Source organism: Bison bison, unplaced genomic scaffold (assembly GCF_000754665.1).
Source record: "Bison bison bison isolate TAMUID 2011002044 unplaced genomic scaffold, Bison_UMD1.0 scf7180017864093, whole genome shotgun sequence".
Lineage (NCBI taxonomy): Eukaryota > Metazoa > Chordata > Mammalia > Artiodactyla > Bovidae > Bison > Bison bison.
The window spans coordinates 3,122,032-3,138,772 of NW_011494665.1; the positions used below are offsets into that span (position 1 = coordinate 3,122,032).

Genomic DNA, 16,741 nt, shown 5'->3' on the forward strand with positions numbered 1-16,741 from the left:
CTAACTCTGGGGGAGGTAAGGGAATGCATGCCAATTTCCTCTGAGAGCTCCTGTTTCTCTCACCCTGTCTCTCTAAAGAGACCAGACTCCTGGAGGACTACCTTAGGGGACCTCATTAGCAACCTCCTCAGCCTGCTGGGTTCTATGCTGTCAGGGTCTCGGCACAAAGGGCAAAATTATAGATAGGCAGTATCTCACAACCTCGGATGGCCAGTGGCAAGGACAGCATTAATAATAATAGCAATTATAACAGGGAACATGCATTGGCATTGTGCGAAAACTTTATATTCTACTTGCTGCATCCGAATCACATAGTCACCCTATTTATTATCATCTCTGTTTTTATAGATGAGGAAACAGGAACAGAGAGGTTAAAGTAATTTGCCCCAGATTACATTAGAGATAAGAGGAAGATTCAAATCCCAGCAGTCCAACTCTGGATTCCAAGCTCTTAATCATCCTGACACTATCGTCAGAAATAACTAAAAGGAGAAGAGGCTGCTGGGGATGGAGGTTAAGAGCTCACAGTGGCTTTTAGACTACTACATTCCTAAACTTGTTCATCCTAAGTGTTCAAAAGAGAAGTACTCCGAGACTTCCCTGGCGGTCCGTCCAGTGGTTAAGACTCGGAGCTTCCAATGCAGGGGGTGCAGGTTCGATCCTTGGTCTGGGAACTAATATCCTACATGCTGTGCGGCATGGCCAAAAAATTTAAAAAATATAAAAATTTTTTTAAAAAAGGAGAAAAAGAGAAGTAATCCTCAAGACCAGCTGCTCCCTGGACTTGGTGTGTCTAGGGACTCCTAAGAGATTAGCTATCCTACTTCCACTTCTTCTATTATCCTTAAGTCAAAACAAGCATTCCAATGAAAATACAAATACTTAGAGATTCCCCCATGTGCCATAAACTTTTCATACTCAAAGGAGAATTTGATTATCCTCTGACTCCATCTGCCAGAGGGAGGGCTGGGAGATCAAAAGTACAAGCAAGGGAACAAGAGGTAAGAGAAGCCAGTGAACTACTGCCAACTTGCTCGTCAGTAAATGTGGTTCAGCCCTGGAGCCTTCCCTAGAGGAGTGAGTCACAGGATGGGCAGAGGATGAGGGATGCAGAGGCAGAAGGGAGACCTATGTCAGGCCAAAGACAGAGACACAACTAATAAGCGAGGAGCTGTTTCCTTCTATTCAAAGGAAAGCAGAAATCCCAGAGATGCAGAAGAGACCCTGACAGGGAAGGACAGCCCCTCAGGAGACGCAGGGTCAGACAAGGCAAGTAGGTTCTGGCTGCCTAATTCCAAGCTCCATCTGGGACCTTATTAACCACAACTGCTGGTAATGCATGCAGCCGGGCACCAGGAGGATCACACATCATATCATATTCTTGATGGTGCCAGTTGTCTCTCCAAACTCTGTGCCAGTGTGCTGACTGGCTTGGAAGATAAGTAGATGGGTGGAAAGACTCAGTGGGAAACAGAGGGTCCCAAAAGAGAGGAAAGGTGACAGGATGGTGCTGAGGTAGGATACCTGTCCTGTGCCGGGAACAGTGATGTTCCAGCCTCGGCCCTCACAGCCCTCAACTTTCTTTCTAGAGCCATCTGCCGAGAGAAGCACCTGAACCAAGAACTGCCAGGGCCTGGTGTTGTATCTGGTGACGAAGGACCTTGGCATCAGTGTTAAATCCTTTCCTATCACCTTTATCCCCTGACTACTAGAACCGGAGCAGAAGTTAAGGCCTTCAACTTAGCCTCCCACCACACGGCAGTCCCCCAGCCTGGCCTGCTCCCAGCGATTCAGTTTGGACATCAAATAGGAAATAAACTCAGAGAATATAAACACAAGGCTGCAAGTTAGGAAGGTAGATCTGGAACAAAATCCACCCCACCTATATTCCACTCTCCGCCAACACCTGACAGCTCTTTCCTTAACTAAGTTTCTGTTCCAGAGACAGAATTAACTCCAAGTAAATCCTTAGGAAACACTCCCCTTGGTTTAAACTGAAGCCTAAAACAATGTGTTGGGATCAGTTATCAGTTACACCCACCCACAACTTCTGCAGGACAGAGTATTCTGTAAGACAATCACCTGTTTAGGAAGAAGGATAAAGTACTAGGAGATGGGGCAGATTCTTCCACCACTCTCTGATCTGGCTCAAGGCCTCTGAATGAGTCATACCTGATAGTTCCTCATTTGCCTAAAACTGTATTCTCCTAATTCCCAGTCTCCCCGCTTTGTCTGAAGAGGCTCCTAGGTAGGGGATGTGCTGGGAAGCCTTCAGCGTGTGAAAATAACTGATGCAACCAACTCTGTCAACCAACAAGACCCAAGGAGAGGGCCTGGGCCACGCTCATGGGGCAAAAAGAAGACAAGGTGCTCTAGTGCCTTGTCATGGCTGGGTGGCCGAATTCATGACATAATAAGCTTTTATAATGCAGAGCCCTGTGACCTCCCACTGACTGGTCAGGCAAAGAGGTAGAAATACCATGGGCCCTGCCCTTTTCACTGAGATTTACTGATTTACCCTAGCTGATTCAGATCTCACCTGAAACACAAATAAAACCAGTGGGCAAGACGAATCTGCACTGAGATGACTAAATAAGGTTTTAATTGTATGTATAAAAACTCACACGAGAGAAAACTAAACCTTAACCCCAACCCTTCACCCCCATCTTTGTCAACACTTTCTTTAAAACAGCGAGGCTGGGGTGGATCACATTACTGATTAACAACAACACCAAACTGGAGATGTTCATTTGTCTTTAAGGTTCTCAATGATAAACTTGCTATGAAAATGAAACGCCAACTTAACCCAACAATGTCCCAGCCCAGAAATGGCCTGGGAAACCAGGGACTTGTCAATACTCGCTGCCCTACCACCTACCCTCACCCCAGGTTTGCCATGACCGCAAGCAGCTAAGCCAGGGGACCATGGGCATCCTGTCCTTGTCCCTGAGAACGCTGTTCCCTTGGTTCTCCTTGAGCAAACAACCTCCAGGTTTCTTATTAGTACACTGAGAGCAGTTGGGGGAAGGGAACAAAGCCGCCAGTTTCACATGGGCTTTCTGAGAAGATTAAATGTTGGGATAGAGCCGAACACAATGCTGGACACAGCATGACTGTTTCCTTTCCCACTCCCTTTGTTCAAGGAAGGGGCAAGGATTAAACTGAATTCCCCCACACCAAGCTCTTCTCTGTTAGTGTCATGCAGTTAATGCCAGATAGAACAAGTGTCTCTAAACCATCACGCAAGACTCAAGGACACAGAAAGTGGAAATCCAGAGAGGCAAAAGACAGGATTTTGCTACTTTATTATAGAAACAATGGAGTCCAAAGAGAACATCCTGCTCAGTCCCTCACCTCAAGGAAGGATCTCTCTTAAACCATTCTATTAATATCAATACATAAAAGAGACTCTTCCATTTGTGAAGCACTCCAGACTAGTTTTCATACAGTATTCCTCCCGAAGTCTGACTCCAGTGTATTTGTCTTCTCTTAATCACTACATTATTATGGCCATCACCTAACATTAAGCTTTCTAGGACTTCCCTGGTGGTCCAGTGGTGAAGAATCTGCCTGCCGATGCAGGGGATATGGGTTCGACCCTTGGTCCAGAAGATTCCACATGCCTCAGGGCAACTAAGCCCGTGTGCCACAACTAGAGGGTACCCCCTTGTCTACGACTAGAGAAAGCCTGTGGGCAGCAACAAAGACCAGCACAGTCTCTGGATTAAATCCCAACTCTTTCAGCCCTGACTCAAAAATCTACAATTTAAAACTCTTTAAATCCCTTTTCACTCTCACAACTGCATTTTCTTGCCTTTTACCTTCAGGATCTGAAGAGAAAGGAAGGACTTTAGTAAAAAAGTGACCCATTTACTAAGTGAAAAGGGAGTTGTAACTATATTTGGAGAATAAGATGATCCAGCCCTGGTCCAAGGGTCTGATACTAAACCAGTTAAACCAAAGTTCCACCATTCTCTCAGATCGTATCTGAGAAGGGAATATGGGGCCAGAGTAGGGAGTCTTACCTTCTGGGCTTGGGCTGGTTCAGTAAGGACAAGGGTGAAGAGGCCCAGGCAGATTTCCTCATGTTGCGGGGGGCCTTTGCATACCTGGGATAAGAGGAAAGAAAAAACTAGCTGTCACTCAAGAGAAAAGTTCTTAAGCACAGTTGCTCCCAGAAAACTTGGGACTCTTGAATAACCTGCAAAGGAGAATCATCAGCTAAAAGTGATGGGCATCTGTTTTAGGAGAGAGGTGGAGAGAAAGGATGGATCCATACTGCTTTCTCCAAGGCTTGATGAAGGCCAGAGGCAGAAAATAAAGTGTTTGAAATGGGGGGGAAAACCCTACTCCACACCTTAACAGCCTTTAGTAGAGAGGGAACCGCAAAGAAACATAGTCAAGACTTTGGGCAAATCACTGAACCCCTGGGTATGTGTAAGGTGAAGACATAATAAGAACAATTACTAACAATAAATATTTATTGAACATTTACTGTGTGCCAGAAATTACTCTAAGTCCTTTCCATGTATTACTTTAAATCCTTCAACCTCAGAAATGTAAAAGATCAAATATGTGAGGATGATTTATAAAGAAAATTAGCCACTGGAGAACTGTAAGTTATTTTTTTAAAGTTGTTATTTAATGATGCCTAAAGCAACCCACTCCAGTACCCTTGCCTGGAAAATTCCATGGATGGAGGAACCTCGTAGGCTACAGTCCATGGGGTCGCAAAGAGTTGGACACAACTGAGCAACTTCACTTTCACTTTCAAGGCTCCAAGAGATGCAACTCCCAGATTAGGAAAGACAGAGAGGAGTTGGGAAGCCTGGTTCAGCAAACCAAGACATTAGCTTCAACCCCTAGCTCCTAAACACTGAAGTCTTTCCAATCTTTCTGATTATGTCTAAAAGCTTTCAAAGAAGCAGAAATGGGTTCAAAGAGAGTATTATACTCACATAGGCATTGAGGGCATCATTGGCCTCTCTCTCTGAGACACCAGTAGTCATCGATGTCACAATACTCATACATCTTTCCAATCTCTGTGAAGGGGTGAGAAAAAAATTTAGAAGCCTTCATACCATCACCTATGACATATTTCTGGTCCCAAAAAAGCTTTTTAAAAATTTAAATCACGTCACATCTCCAAAGTAGAGAAAACCACTAGGCCATTCAGGTATGACCTAAATCAAATCCCTTATGATTATACAGTGGAGGTGATGAATAGATTTATTCATTGGGATTAGATCTGATAAACAGCGCCTATAGAACTATGGACAGAGGTTTGTAACATTGTACAGGAGGCAGTGATCAAAATCATCCCAAAGAAAAAGAAATTCAAGAAGGCAAAAGTGGTTGTCTGAGGAGGCTTTACAAATAGCTGAGAAAAGAAAAGCAAAAGGCAAGAGAAAATGGGAAAGATATACCCAACTGAATGCAGAATTCCAGAGAAGAGCAAGGAGAGACAATAAGATCTTCTTCAATGAACAATGCAAAGAAACAGAACAGAACAATAGAATGGGAAAGACTAGAGATCTCTTCAAGAAAACTGGAGCTATCAAGGGAACATTTCATGCAATGATGGGCATGATAAAGAACAGAAACAGTAAGGACCTAACAGAAGCAGAAAAGATTAAGAAAAAGTGATAAGAACACATAGAAGAACCATACAAAAAATGCCTTAATGACCAGGATAACCACAATGGAGTGATCATTCATCTAGAGCCAGATATCCTGGCTCTAGAGTGTGAAGTCAAGTGGGCTTTAGGAAGCATTACTACAAACAAAGTTATGGAGGTGATGGAATTCCAGCTGAGCTATTTCAAATCCTAAAAGGTGATGCTGTTAAAGTGCTGCACTCAATAAGCCAGCAAATTTGGAAAACTCAGCAGTGGCCACAGGACTGGAAAAGGTCGATTTCCATTCTAATCCCCAGGAAGGGCAATGCCAAAGAATGTTCAAACTAAGGCACAATTGCACTCATTTCACAGGCTAGCAAGGTAACGCTCAAAATTCTCCAAGCTAGGCTTCAACAGTATGTGAACCAAGAACTTTCAGATATACAAGCTGGATTTAGATAAGGCATAGGAACCAGAGATCAAATTGCCAACATCCATTGGATCATAGAAGCAGCAACGGAATTCCAGAAAAACATCTACTTCTGCTTCACTGACTATGCTAAAGCCTTTGACTGTGTGGATCACAATAAACTGGAAAATTCTTCAAGAGATGGGCATACCAGACCACCTGACCTGTCTCCTCAGAAACTTATAGGAGGTCAAGAAGCAAGTTAGAACTGGACAGGGAAGAACTGATTGGTTCAAAATTGAGAAAGGAGTATGACAAGGGTGCATACTGTCACTCTGCTTATTTAACTTCTGTACAGAGTACATCATGTGAAATGCTGGGCTGGATGAATCACAAAGTGGAGTCAAGACTGCCAGGAGAAGTAACAACCTCTGATATGCAGATACTACCACTCTAATGACAGAAAGTGAAGAGGAACTAAAGAGCCTCTTAATGAGGGTGAAAAAGGAATATGAAAAGCTTGCTTGAAACTCAACATGATAAACAGCAAGATCCTGGCTTCTGGTCCCATTACTTTATGGCAAACAAAAGGGGAAAAAGTGGAAGCAGGGACAGATTTTCTTTCCTTGGGCTCCAAAATTGCTGTGGCCAGTGACTGCAGCCATGAAATTAAAAAGATGTTTGCTCTTTGGAAGGAAAGCTGTAACAAACCTAGACAGTGTATTAAAAAGCAGAGACATCACTTTACAGACAAAGGTCTGTATAGTCAAAGCTATGGTTTTTCCAGTAATCATATACCAATGTTAGAGTTGGACCATAAAGAAGGCTGAGCGCTGAAGAATTGATGCTTTTGAACTGTGGTGTTGGAGAAGATTCTTGAGAGTCCCTTGGACAGCAAGGAGATAAAACCAGTCAATCCTAAAGGAAATCATATTTATTGGAAAGGCTGATGCTGAAGCTGAAGCTCCAATACTTTGGCCATCTGATGTGAAGAGCCGACTCACTGGAAAAGACCCTGATGCTGAGAAAGACTGAAGGCAAAGGGAGAAGGAGTGACAGAGGATGAGATGGTTGGATGGCACCACTGACTCAATGGATATGAGTTTGTGCAAACTCCGGGAGATATTAAAGGACAGGGTAGCCTGGCGTACTGCAGTCCATGGGATCACAAAGAGTCAGACACAACTGAGCGACTGAACACCACATCTCTAGACCTAACTACCAGTTTACAAGTCAAGTCACCATGGGGGTATAATCAGCAAAATCCAGAAAGTGTAAACCATGACAGGCTTCCTGGTTTCTTTAACATTTAAACTGCAAGGGGAAAAAAATAAATAAATAAACTGCAAGGGGAAAAGCAGGGAAGGGGAACCTCATGTATTAGACGAGGCTTAAGTGAATTCTCTGGTGGTCCAGGGGTTAGGACTTGGCGCTTTTACTACCAGGGCCTGGGTTTGATCCCTGGTTGGAGAACTAAGATCCCACAATCCATGTGGCAGGCCAAAAAAAAAAAAAAAAAGACTTAAAATGACAACTCCTTGAACAGAATAAGGACTCACAAAACCACGCTGATATATACACACATGACAAAGAAAGAAGGGAAAGCTCTTCCTTACAGTGGAATGCCAACTGAAAACACAGAAGGAATGATGGAAGCATAACTGGTTCAGGGAAGTATCATTAACGCTAAAACTAGAGGTGAAACTTTCACAAGAGTATATAGTCACATACGCTCAAAATACTTCTTAATTAAAGAGAAAATAACTGAAGGGAATTCTGGAGGATAACATTTTAACCAAGCAATCGGAGTTAATATCCCGAGTAACGAGACAAACTGACAGCTGAAATTTCAGATAACCCAAATTGAGAGATTCTATAAAATAACTGGCCTGTTAAAGTATTTAAGGGGAAGGACTAAGAATAAAAGAGATAGTACACCTAAATTCAATGTGTGATTCTGGGCTGCTATAATGGACATTATTGGGACAACTGGTAAAATGTAAATATGTACTGTAAGTAATATTAACATACTGATGTTAAATGTTCCAATTTAGATAATAAAACAGGGATTATGTAACTGAGAATCCTGTTCTTAGGAAATATTCCTGGAAGTATTTAAATCTTAAGTGGCATGCAGCTGCAACTTATTCTCAAAAGGTTAATATGTATACAAAATGAAAAGCAAATGCAGCAAATGTTAACAACTGGTAAGTCCAGAAGAAGAGTATGAGAGTTTTATGTCTTAACAGTTTTTCTATAAGTTCGAAATTATTTTAAAATAGTTATTAAGAAATTAAAGGGACATGTCAACTGAATGCAACAAATGTGTGCTCCTTGTTTGATTACTGATCTGAAAAAAAACACTTACAAAAAGAATTTATGGGAATTCCCTGGTGGTCTAGTGGTTGGGAGTCTCTGTTTTGATGCTTGTGGGCCCAGGTACAAGCCTTAGTCCAGGAACTAAGATCTCACAAGCCATGCCACACAGCCCCCCCAAAAACCCCCCAAAACAAGAAACCCAGTAAAGCACATGAGAAACTTAAGGGGAAAAAAGAAATCTTAAAAAAAAAAAAAAAAGGATTTATGAAACAGTCGATTTGAACAATGAGTATTTATTACATTGAGGAATTATTAATATTTTAGGCATGCTATTGTGGTTATGTTAAATATAAAAAAGTCCATCTCTCATAAACATATATATGAAATACCTACAGATGAAATGATATACCTTGGATTTGCCTCAAGATAATCCAGAGGAGACTAAAGGGAGATACGAGACTGCCACGTACTGGTAAGCACTGAAGCAGAGTGATCGCTCCAGGGCAGTTACACTACTCTCTCTACTTTTTCATGGTTGAAATGTCCCTCCAAAAACTTAAAAACTAAACTTTAAAAAATAAAAAATAAAAAGGTGAGAGTAAGAAAGAAAAGAACTAGTGGAGAACAAAAGGCCAAACTAAAACTTCCAGGGTCTCTAGTGAAACAAAGGTGAGGAGCACTGTATTAAAATCCAGGTGGGGCTAGTGGTAAAGAACCCGCTTGCCAATGCAGAAGACAAAAAACAGAAGGGTTCACGAGGAAACTAGAGTTGAAAGAGACACATGTACCCCAATGTTCATCGCAGCACTGTTTACAAGAGCTAGGACATGGAAGCAACCTAAATGTCCATCAGCAGACGAATGGATAAGAGAGCTGTTGTACATACACACAATGGACTATTACTCAGCTATTAAAAAGAATGCATTTGAATCAGTTCTAATGAGGCGGATGAAACTGGGGTCTATTATACAGAGAGAAGTCAGAAAGAAAAACACCATTACAGCATATTAATGCATATATATGGAATTAAGAAAGATGGCAACAATGACCCTATATGCAAGACAGCAAAAGAGACACAGATGCAAAGAACAGACTTTTGGACTCTGAGAGAAGGTGAGGGTGGGATGATTTGAGAGAATAGCATTGAAACATGTATATTACCATATGTGAAATAGATCGCCAGTCCAGGTTCTATGCAAGAGACAGAGCGCTCAGGCCCGGTGCACTGGGACGACCCTGAGGGATGGGATGGGGAGGGATGTGGGAGGGGGGTTCAGGATGGGGGACACATGTACACCCATAGCTGATTCATGTGAATGTATGGCAAAACCCACTACAATATTGTAAAGTAATTAGCCTCCAATTAAAATAATTTTTTTTTAAAAAAGAGAAGGGTTTGATCCCTGGGTCGGATTGGGAAGACCCCCTGGAGGAAGGCATGGCAACCCCCTCTGGTATTCTTGGCTGGAGAATCCCATGGATAGAGGAGCCTGGCAGGTTACAGTCCAGAGGGGTTGCAAAGAACTGGACACGACTGAAGCAACTTAGCACCAGCATGCACCAAGGACCATTCTTAATTATAAAGGCAAACTCTGTAACACAATATGTGCTCAATATTCTAAGGAGATTTTAAGTCACAGATCCTGTTTCAAAGCATTTAATACTAAGGATAAAGAAAATATTGACAAAGTGTTTCTCATATTAGTCAGTGAGCCTCTTCCTAAACTACCTAAACTACTTCCTAAGTCTTTTAAAACATCTTGTTGAGAATTACTGACAAATAAGGACATAGGAAAGAGGTCTAGAATGAAAGACCATCATGTTTCTCCTTTGACCATCATCTTGAAGTTGTCTACATCCATCCCTACCTAAGAGCAGAGTAGAACTGAGTATTAAGGCAAGGAGCTCCCAGAGCCAAAAAAAATTCAACCTAAATTAGGCCCAAAGCTGCTCAGGTTTGACAACGTCACTGTCCAACATCAGGTCTGACTATCCTCCAAATTAGGTCACATCAGCGTGCTTAGCCTTAATCAACAGCACCTGTGTACTTGTGAAAAGGAGCTGTGAGATCACATGAAGAGCTGAGCTGTAAATCTCACAACCCACCTCTCCCACAAACTCTGAGATCCATCATTACCTAGCCCAGCTCCTATATGATAAAGGGAGGGAAGAAAATAACCTCAGGTTGTATTTTCTCTTTTTAAGTCTTATCCTTCTTCATCTAAGGCAGTTATCAGTTCCTCCAGTTGCTAAATCTAGGCTGTTCTTGCTGGGCGCTCTGGGAGACCCTCCTTACCCGGCCTAGGTTAACAAGCATTTTCAGAGTGGAGGAAGATGGTGAGTAAGCAGCAGCACAGCATCATAAAATCCTAGACATCACTTTGTGATAAAAAGGAAGAAATTGCTGCTGAATCAACAGAGATGCAAGAGAAGTCAAAAGAGCAGCTGGCTGTGGAGCCAATGGACAAGCAAGGAAGAGGAGAATCCCTCCACCACTTGAAAGCCTTAGGCTAATCTTGGTGAGTTACTTAAATTACCAAAACTTACTTAACCTTTTACTTATAATACTCTGGTTTTCTCACCTAAAAAAAATAAGAGACAGAGCCCATATAAGGTTGCTTTGAGGACTAAACAAGGTTAACATACGTGAAAGCACCTACCATATAGCCTCAGTTGAATCAGACTCTATTCCATCTGTGAAGCAGCTCAGCGATCACACAACTGAATCCATGAGGACCAGACCCCCCTTCAGTGCTCCGTGCCACTGCTTTTAATGGCATGTCCTCAGAGACTCCTGAAAACTGAGCCCTACACAGGACATTGGTAAATCCCTAACCAGGCTGAAAAGCTTCCTCTCCTACTTTTGCCTTCTGTGAAAGAAGAGGAAAGAGTACAGGAGAGGGGAGAAGGCCTGACAGATGGACCCTGCACCAAGATCCGGGAGCAAAGCTGGACGGCCGGCCTAGTTCCTCCCAGTGATGTAACACAGAGCCCTTGCACTGAACCACGTTTCTCTAGGCCCCTCCTCGGTATCTAAGCTCCACTCAGAGGTCTGACTCATTTCTATGGGTCACTGCCGAGTCAAGAAAGAAAACTGGCATCTTGCAACAGGGAGGCCTAACTAAGGATGTAGAAAATGGGAGAGTCCAGAATTTGGATGGGTGAATAAAAGCAATGAGGAAACAAATATGAGGGTCAGTTCTTCCCAGGCAATAGAAACATATAAAGGATACTGCTCTTCTTGAACTACAGAAATTTCTTTTCCAAACAGAGATGAGTGAACTAATTACAAATCATTCAGAGTGACTGGAGGACCACACCTCCACAGAGGGCTGTAGAAAGCCAGATCCCTACAATCTTACTAGATTGTACCCCTGCTTCCCCTGGACAACCGAGGCCCTCAGTAAAGACAGAACCACACATGAAGTTGCCAACAACTGCTGGCAGAATGACTGTTCAGAGTAAGCCCTTCACGACAGCACCTCAGAGAGTTTAGTAAATATTTACCACCTCTAGGAGCTTCTAAAATAATTTTTCTAGTACTAAGACTACCTTACCATGGTTTCCATGACAGTAGCAGTAGATGGAGAGCGGGTGGAAAGCAGGGAGGCCTTCTAGTTTGCGAGTATATACCTGAAGCTGGAGCCTATAAAGTCTGAGGATTGCTCTAACCTCTCAGTGTCTCCTCCTTCCTCCAGGTAACATACAGTTTGCTAAAAATTATATTATTTAATGGCGTCCCAGGCTGTTCATGGTAAAGAATCCGCCTGCCAAGCAGGAGACTCAGGTTTGATCCCTGGGTTGGGAAGACCCCTTGGAGGAGGACATGGCAGCCCACTCCACTATTCTTGCCTGGGGATTCCATGAACAGAAGAGCCTGAAGGGGTATAATCTATGGGGTCACAGAGTTGGACATGACTTAGTGACTAAACAATAACAATAATAAATACTTAAATACTGTCCCCTTATGGGAAGTCAGTGGCCTTCGGAGACTAAAATTCAAAGGCTTAAGGAAAAGATATGATCTGATCTACAAAATCCCTAAGGACTCACATTAGTACAGGGTTACTGAACAAACTGGGTTCCAAGTATTCTACAACCGAGAGTCACTTGTAAGTGAAATGAGGATTTAAGGGGAAAAAAATCAGAAATGACTCAAAGCCTGTTCCCCGGAGAATCTTCACAGACTGGATGCGCCTTGGAGAAAACCTAGAAGGGACATACCTCTAACCAAATGCAAAACTGAGACCTGTCCAGAGCTTAAGAGGAGGTTCCAGCTTGTTTGAGCCACAGCCCCTGCCTTTAGCCTTGCTTCAAAGTGGACAGGGTCCTTCTCCGCAGAGGAGTGGTCGACCAGGAGCTTTGAAGGCTTGTGAAATTAGAAGCTACGTGTTCTAATGGCCTCCAATCTTTGGCACTATTTTTATCTCATTCCTCAAATATGGATGGGGATGGGCAAGAATTCCCCATTCAAAGAAAAGAACAGGGCCAAAGAGAAGAAAGGATACGACACATGGTCCCTTGGGTAGAAGGGTCACAGCCCCTGCCTGTGATGCTCCTCACCAGCACTTCACACTCCAGGCCTCGAAGGGCCTTTCCTCATCACGTCCAGCTGACTCCGGTCTCTTTGCAACCCTCACTGGGTTTTTGTTTTTACCTTTCTTCTGAGTGTTAACTCAGTCTTTAGATGATAACCTCTGGAAGGCAGGCCTTGGGTCTCCCTACTGTGTTCCTGGGCAATAGGTGGGACTATGCTGCAAACAACCAAGCCAGAACAACCAGAGATCAGTCAATACTAGGTTTTGAGTGCGGAGATGCGTGACAAGACCCAGAGAAGAAGCCAGTAAGTCTTAACCTTAGTCACTCTGATCTAGTGCGAGCCACACACGAGGTTAGAAACTGGTAAGGCATGTTGGAAAATTCAGATGCAAAGGACAAAGGGCATAGAAGGAAAGGAGGAAGGCCAAGACAAGCTGAGAAACATCTAAAGCACAAAGGATATCAAGAAAAAAAGGAGACCTTCCCTCCCCCTTCTTTCTGGAAACAGCTGAAAGTTCACTCTCAGACAGTCCAAAAGAGCAAGAAAATAAATGCTTCATCCCTTATGAGATCCCCTTTTGCCATATTATTTCACTTGCTAGCAAACATATCACTCCTCAAGGAATAGGATGCTGTGGTACAAATTAGAACAGGATGACCCTTCCGGCAATCAGGGTGGGAAATAAACAAGGGTTTCACTACCCTTGGGGTCTTTTCCCCTCCACCCAACTGGTGCAGTGATCAAAGGTAATCGATGATTTTCTTGCTACAATTCTAGAGGTCTAGTGCTAGAACCCAGGGCTCAATAAATACTTTGACAATGACAGTGGTCATTTCTAAACATGTAGATAATTTAAAATGCCAGGCAATTCTGGCAGTCATTTGTATTTGTTTCGGGAATACATTACTTTTAGCACTGTTAGCTGCCTTGTTAGTGCAACAGGTAGCACTCAAAAAATAGAAGCATTTTTTATGTTCCTAATTGGATTTACCTTAGCTGATAACAACAGAAGACAAACTCTGATTAATCTCATACAGAATTACAAGGGAGAAGCATGATGGAAAGTGTGTCTGTGAACAGACATATTTGATGGATAACCCACAAGGTTGCTGTCCAGGTGCTTCTTGATTCACAAAGCTCCTTTTTGTATGTGTTCTGCCATCCTGCATCTGAACCAACATTCCTTCAAACTTACAGTATGAATTCCACCTATCTGCTTGACCACCCTCTAACATCTGATCAAGAGCCGTGACAAAGTCAGAAGCAGGGAAATTGCCCGTGAAGAGCCTAATAATTTACTCGTCCCGTCCCCGGATAACCACTGAGTTGAATGTATTAGGTCTTACAAACAATCCAGCCATCATGTCACACTTCTCAGTCTCATATTCCTAAGTATGTCTCTTCATGTATGAAGTGAAGTGAAGTGAAGTCGCTCAGTCGTGTCCGACTCTTTGCGACCCCATGGACAGTAGCCTACCGGGCTCCTCTGTCCATGGGATTTTCCAGGCAAGAATACTGGAGTGGGCTGCCATTTCCTTCTCCAGGGGATTTTCCCAACCCAGAGATAGAACCCGGGTCTCCTGCATGGCAGACAGACGCTTTACCGTCACAGGAAAGGGATAAATGATCAACTCTGGATTGTCAGGGACAGGGCAAGAGGAACAAGTGGGGGGAGGGGTCAATTATTCAGTAGTCTAAAATCCCTATTCGGGCCCAAGGCATCGCCTCACCCTACCCTCTTTCTCAGCATCTGTATGTTCCCTCCCTTGTGTGTATGCCATTTGGTTGTGAAGGACAGTCCCCTAGGTCCCATTCACCCATAACAAAATACAACTCACTTTTCCTTAGGTCTTCACTCATTCTAAACGCCCACTTAACATCACCGGCAACTGAGGGTCTAAATGAAGTCAACACTATCTAAGAGGAGGCTCCAAGGTCTAGTGCAAGCTCCTATCAGACCCACCCCCCAAAACACCTACACACACATACATTACTCAATATATGACCCTACTGAAACAGGGTTAAATATTAATTATAGCTGTGGCCTATATGTGAAAGGAATGTCAAAAATAAATCCAGTAGATCTGGATGCTATATCCCTTCCTCATCAACACATCCCCCCTCCACCCATTTTCACAGTAGTGGCTGCTGTTGCTATGACAACCTGTCCAGGAAGTTGGCCCACACTTCTTCCTTCAGGAGCAGGAAGTCAGGAGCAGTGTTTGTGTTGTCTTAGAAAAAACTTTAAGGCCTCCTCCCCCACCCCCACCCCCCATCCGCTCCAGTATCCCTCCTCAACCCCATTTCTTAACTCCCTTCCCCACCCCCCACACCTACCTCCTCTAACTCATCCTTGGCATCCAAACTGGTTGAAAGTAGCAGCCTCCCCCCTCCTGGGGCTCCTGCTCCCGCTCCTCCTCCACCTCCCGCTGCTCCCGAAGCAGCTGCTGCTGCTGCCCCCTTTCCCTTCTGTAACTCCATGGCTGCAGCCGGGAGACGGGAAAAGGCCCGGGAGTGGATGGGTAGGAAGTCCTAGAAACGGGGAATCTAGGACTGACAAGGATGGGGGGCAAGAGGGACAAGGCGGGATAGGGGGTAAGGGTCCCTGGCCTCTGCACTCGTCCCTCCTCTCCGAAAGAGCGCTCCTGTGCAGGAGGCGAAGGCAGGCGGGCCTCTAGGTCGTGCCTCTGGACTGGCAGTGCTGAGGAAACGCCGTTAGCTCTTAAGTATGCAGGGCTAAGGGTCTGCGCCCCTACGGGAAGTGTAGGAGAGGCTTCTGTCCCTGAAGAAATGGAAAAGGAGCCCTTTCTGGCTTCTGACCCTAAGAGAAGCTGGGAAAACCTTAAGTTTCTACCTCAGGAGGTGGGGGAGAAAAGGAGTCCTGCCCCTGAAGTAGGGGGTAGGAATCCTTCCTGGCTGATGCCCCAAGGATTGGGGAGCGAGGTTCCTTTGGTTCCGGCCCCCAGGGGGTGAGGGTGAGGCAGTAAGCGCTATAGGAGGACACGGACGACCAGCTTCTCCCTACACCACACAGAGGCGGCCATGGTGGAAGGGCGGGGGGTGGGAAGGCCAAGAGCGACGGCGGGGGAGGGGGAGGAATCGTGGAGGCCTGCGCCGGAAGTGAGCAGTCGCGGTCCGTGGACTCCGCCAATAGCGGCTTCCGCGGTGGCTCTCAGTCTCGAAGGAGTAGGCCGACGTTGGCCCACAGGCCTTTACCCCGGCTGCCAAAAGTAGAGAGCAGAAGAGAAACCAGTCTGATGGACAGCCAGAGTGTCCAATCATATTCCTCTTCTGCTCTCGGAGGGCGGGACGGAACGACTTCCCGGAGGTGGGTGTGAGAGATCACGAAGGAGAGAGGCTGCGCCTGCGTGGGTTGACGCGCGTGCGCGGCGCTGGCCTCCACTCTCCTTTCCTCCCTCGTTCAGAAGCTAGGGTGGTACTGGAACCAGGGCACTGTTCGTCCCTAGGTGGCTTTGAGAAACCCGAATCCTAGTTGTGAATTGACATAGCAGGGCCAAGGGGCAGAACCCTAACCCTTAAGCAGTGTCAGAGCAAATGCCATTGGATGGTGTGAAGCCAGCTGCCGGAGCTAAGAGTATATATCACACAAGCTATTGGAAGCGTCCGTGCAACTGGAGTTATCAGCCAGACACTGAGGAAAAATAAAAGCATGGACCTACTTTTGCACACCGCTCATTAGAATCATGCACGGATTCATTATTAGGCTTCTGGAAGCTCTGTATTGTCCTGCTTTATCTGTGTTCGGGTCAGCATTTGCCTCTAGCAATCCAGTGTGGAAGCTTGTTTTTGACGTTCTTTTCCCTCCCGTAATTCAGTCAGTAAAGGCTTTTTATT

At 44.5% G+C, this 16,741-nt stretch overlaps 1 protein-coding gene across 1 annotated transcript in view; it reads right to left on the reverse strand.

The window, feature by feature from the left end:
- Positions 1–16,042, reverse strand: part of INTS3 (integrator complex subunit 3) — a 37,502-nt gene extending 21,460 nt beyond the window's left edge. Inside the window, exons 1-3 of the mRNA XM_010838443.1 lie at positions 15,741–16,042; positions 4,959–5,042; positions 4,026–4,109 (exon numbers count right to left, since the gene is read on the reverse strand). Of these exons, the coding sequence (XP_010836745.1) occupies positions 4,026–4,109; positions 4,959–5,027 (153 nt within the window). The 5' untranslated portion in view covers positions 5,028–5,042; positions 15,741–16,042. The remainder of the gene's footprint in view (positions 1–4,025; positions 4,110–4,958; positions 5,043–15,740) is intronic.
- Positions 16,043–16,741: the final 699 nt, after the last annotated feature.